Genomic DNA, 2599 nt, shown 5'->3' on the forward strand with positions numbered 1-2599 from the left:
GTTTTCCTGGCTCGGGGGGGAGTGTGTCCCGAGCCCCAGACATGGGAAAAAACCGCTGGGAGAGGCCCCGTTTCCTGGCCAGGAGGACAAACAAGGAGCTGGAGCGGCTGGAAGGGAAAAGCCACCCCGGGCGTCCCCCTTGGGGTGTCCCCCTCCCCACCATGGCATGTGAGGGGCTCAGCATCCGGGTGGGTCCATCCCTGTGCCCCAAGTGCACTCCCAGCCCCAGGGATGCAGTGGGGGGGGGGCTTGGGACCCCCGGGATACAACCCCAAGCCATGGGATAAAGCCCAAGCCACGGGAGATGTGGGATCACCCCCAGCCCTTGCACCCACTTGGCAGCTGTGGGCTCTGCCACCCCAAAGGTGGGTGCTCCATGGGGACCCCTCACTCTCCCACCCCCCAGCTGGAGCTCCCAGGCTCTGGAAGCATCTGGGGCTCTGAGATTATTTATAGTGAAGCTCCAGGAAATCCTCTGGCAGTGAGAGGGTCCCCCCGGACCCCCGGCCGAGCCGTGGGGGGGCAGCTGGGACAGCAAGGGACCCCCTCTGTGACCCTGCTCCCATCCCACCCTGGCACCGGCACTTCCAAGGGCTGGGCAGGGATGGGGGCACCCGGTGACATCCCCCTCCCGGGGGTGGGGGGGGCAGCAGGAGCACGTGGCCGCCGTTATCCCGGGATGGATGTGGCTGGGGGGGCCCAAGTGGGACCTGGGGGACACGGATGTGACCTGGGGATGGGAGAGGGGTCGGGAAGGGGATGGGGGCCGAGCGGGAGCCCTACGTGCCGCCGAGGTGCTGGCAGGGCTTGCCTGGCGTGCGGGCAGCCCGGCGAGGCAGGAAAAGCTCTTTCCACAGGAAGGAGCGGGAAGCGCGGCCGTAAATCCCGGAGTGACGGGCGGTGATTAATCACCGCGCTCCGAGGGGGCTCGGCGGCCAAGGACGCCCCCGCCCCTTGCCCTCCGGCACTTCCCACCCCACAGGGACCCCGCGTGAAGCCGGGACTGGATGTTCCCGCTCCCCATCCCGGCCGTGGCCTCGGCGCCCTCCGCGGAGAATCCAACCACACGTGCGGCGAGTTGTGCCGGCGCTCAGGGCCGGCGGAATTCCAGCCAAGCTCAGGGGTACATGTTGNTCCCCCCCTGCCACGTCCCCTGTGCCTGCAGTGGTTGGGGGGGTGCTGGGACACCCTGTCCCCGCTGTCCCCCCCCTGCCACGTCCCCTGTGCCCGCAGTGGACGGTGCCGTGCGGGCGCTGGAGCGGGAGATCGGGGCCCACCTGCGGGACGGGCGCCGGGGGGAGCTGCTGCGGGGGGGGGTCCGCGCCGTCATCGCCGGGCCCCCCAACGTGGGCAAGAGCAGCCTCCTCAACCTGCTGTGTGAGTGAGGGGGGCACGGGCTGGGGGCGGGGGGGCCGCTCCCGGCCGGGAAGGGGCTCCCCAGATTCCGCCGGGAATCACCCCCCGCGTTCCGTGTGTCCGTCCCCCCCCAGGCCAGCGCCCGGCCGCCATCGTGTCACCGGTGGCAGGGACGACGCGGGACGTGGTGGAGGTGGCCCTGGACATCGGGGGGTACCCGCTGGTGCTCAGTGACACGGCCGGGCTGCGCGAGACCACCGACCTGGTGGAGCGGGAGGGGGTCGCCCGCGCGCGGGACCGGTGAGGCCGAGGGGGGGCTGCACTGGGGGGGTCACTGACCACCATGGGCCGGCTGGGAGGGGGCGGTTGGTGGCCCCCTGCCTTACCCCGTGTCCCCCCCAGGCTGTGCCAGGCCGACCTGGTGCTGGCCGTGCTGGATGCCAGCGCGGTGCCCCCTGAGCCGGCGGGGCTGGGGGCTGCGCTGGGAGCCCTGCAGGCCCCCCCCGGCACCCCCTGCGTCCTGGTGCTCAACAAAGCCGACCTGCTGCGGGGGGACGGGGGTCCCCTGCGCCACGGCTGCGCCCAGAGACCCCCCCTACCCCCCACCACCCTCCTCTCCTGCAAGACGGGCGAGGGGCTCGACCGACTCCTGGAGCTGCTGGCGCGGGAGCTGGCGCGGCTGTGAGTGCTCGGCGCGGGCGCGGCGGGGCCACCAACACCCGTCCCGGCTCCGGGGGTGCTCCAGGCTGGCTTCTCGCCCTTTCCCAGGTGCGGGGACCCCCTGTGCGGCTCTCCCAGCCTGACCCAGAGCCGGCACAGCCGGCACCTGGGGGGCTGCGCGGCGGCGCTGGCGCGGTTCGGGCGGGAGCGCCCGCGGGACCTGGCGCTGGCGGCCGAGCAGCTGCGGCTGGCGCGGCGGGAGCTGGGCCGGATCACCGGCCACGTGGGCGCCGAGGACGTCCTGGACATCATCTTCAGGGATTTCTGCGTGGGGAAGTGAGGGATGCGCCCGGGGGTCCCCCCTCGCCGCGCCGGGGGCCGCGGGCAGGGAGCACCGGGCTCCCCGTGCCGGGATTAAACCGTGGTGCCTTCGGTGGCTCTGGTGTCTGTCCCCTCCCTCCTTCCCAGGCTGGGCTCCTGTTTTTTCCTGGCTGGGGGGGGGGGGAGCGTGTCCCGAGCCCCAGACATGGGAAAAAACCACTGGGAGAGGCCCCATTTCCTGGCCAGGAGGACAAACAAGGAG

General features: G+C 72.2%; 1 protein-coding gene across 1 annotated transcript in view; it reads left to right on the forward strand.

Moving 5' to 3' along the window:
- GTPBP3 (GTP binding protein 3 (mitochondrial)) overlaps positions 1-2383 on the forward strand; it is a 6765-nt gene extending 4382 nt beyond the window's left edge. The window contains exons 6-9 of the mRNA XM_017834344.1: positions 1234-1377; positions 1491-1656; positions 1759-2037; positions 2125-2383. Coding sequence (XP_017689833.1) covers positions 1234-1377; positions 1491-1656; positions 1759-2037; positions 2125-2356 — 821 coding nt within the window. The 3' untranslated portion in view covers positions 2357-2383. The remainder of the gene's footprint in view (positions 1-1233; positions 1378-1490; positions 1657-1758; positions 2038-2124) is intronic.
- Positions 2384-2599: the final 216 nt, after the last annotated feature.

The sequence above is a fragment of the Lepidothrix coronata genome, unplaced genomic scaffold, assembly GCF_001604755.1.
Source record: "Lepidothrix coronata isolate B3197 unplaced genomic scaffold, Lepidothrix_coronata-1.0 Scaffold233, whole genome shotgun sequence".
Taxonomy (NCBI): Eukaryota; Metazoa; Chordata; class Aves; order Passeriformes; family Pipridae; genus Lepidothrix; species Lepidothrix coronata.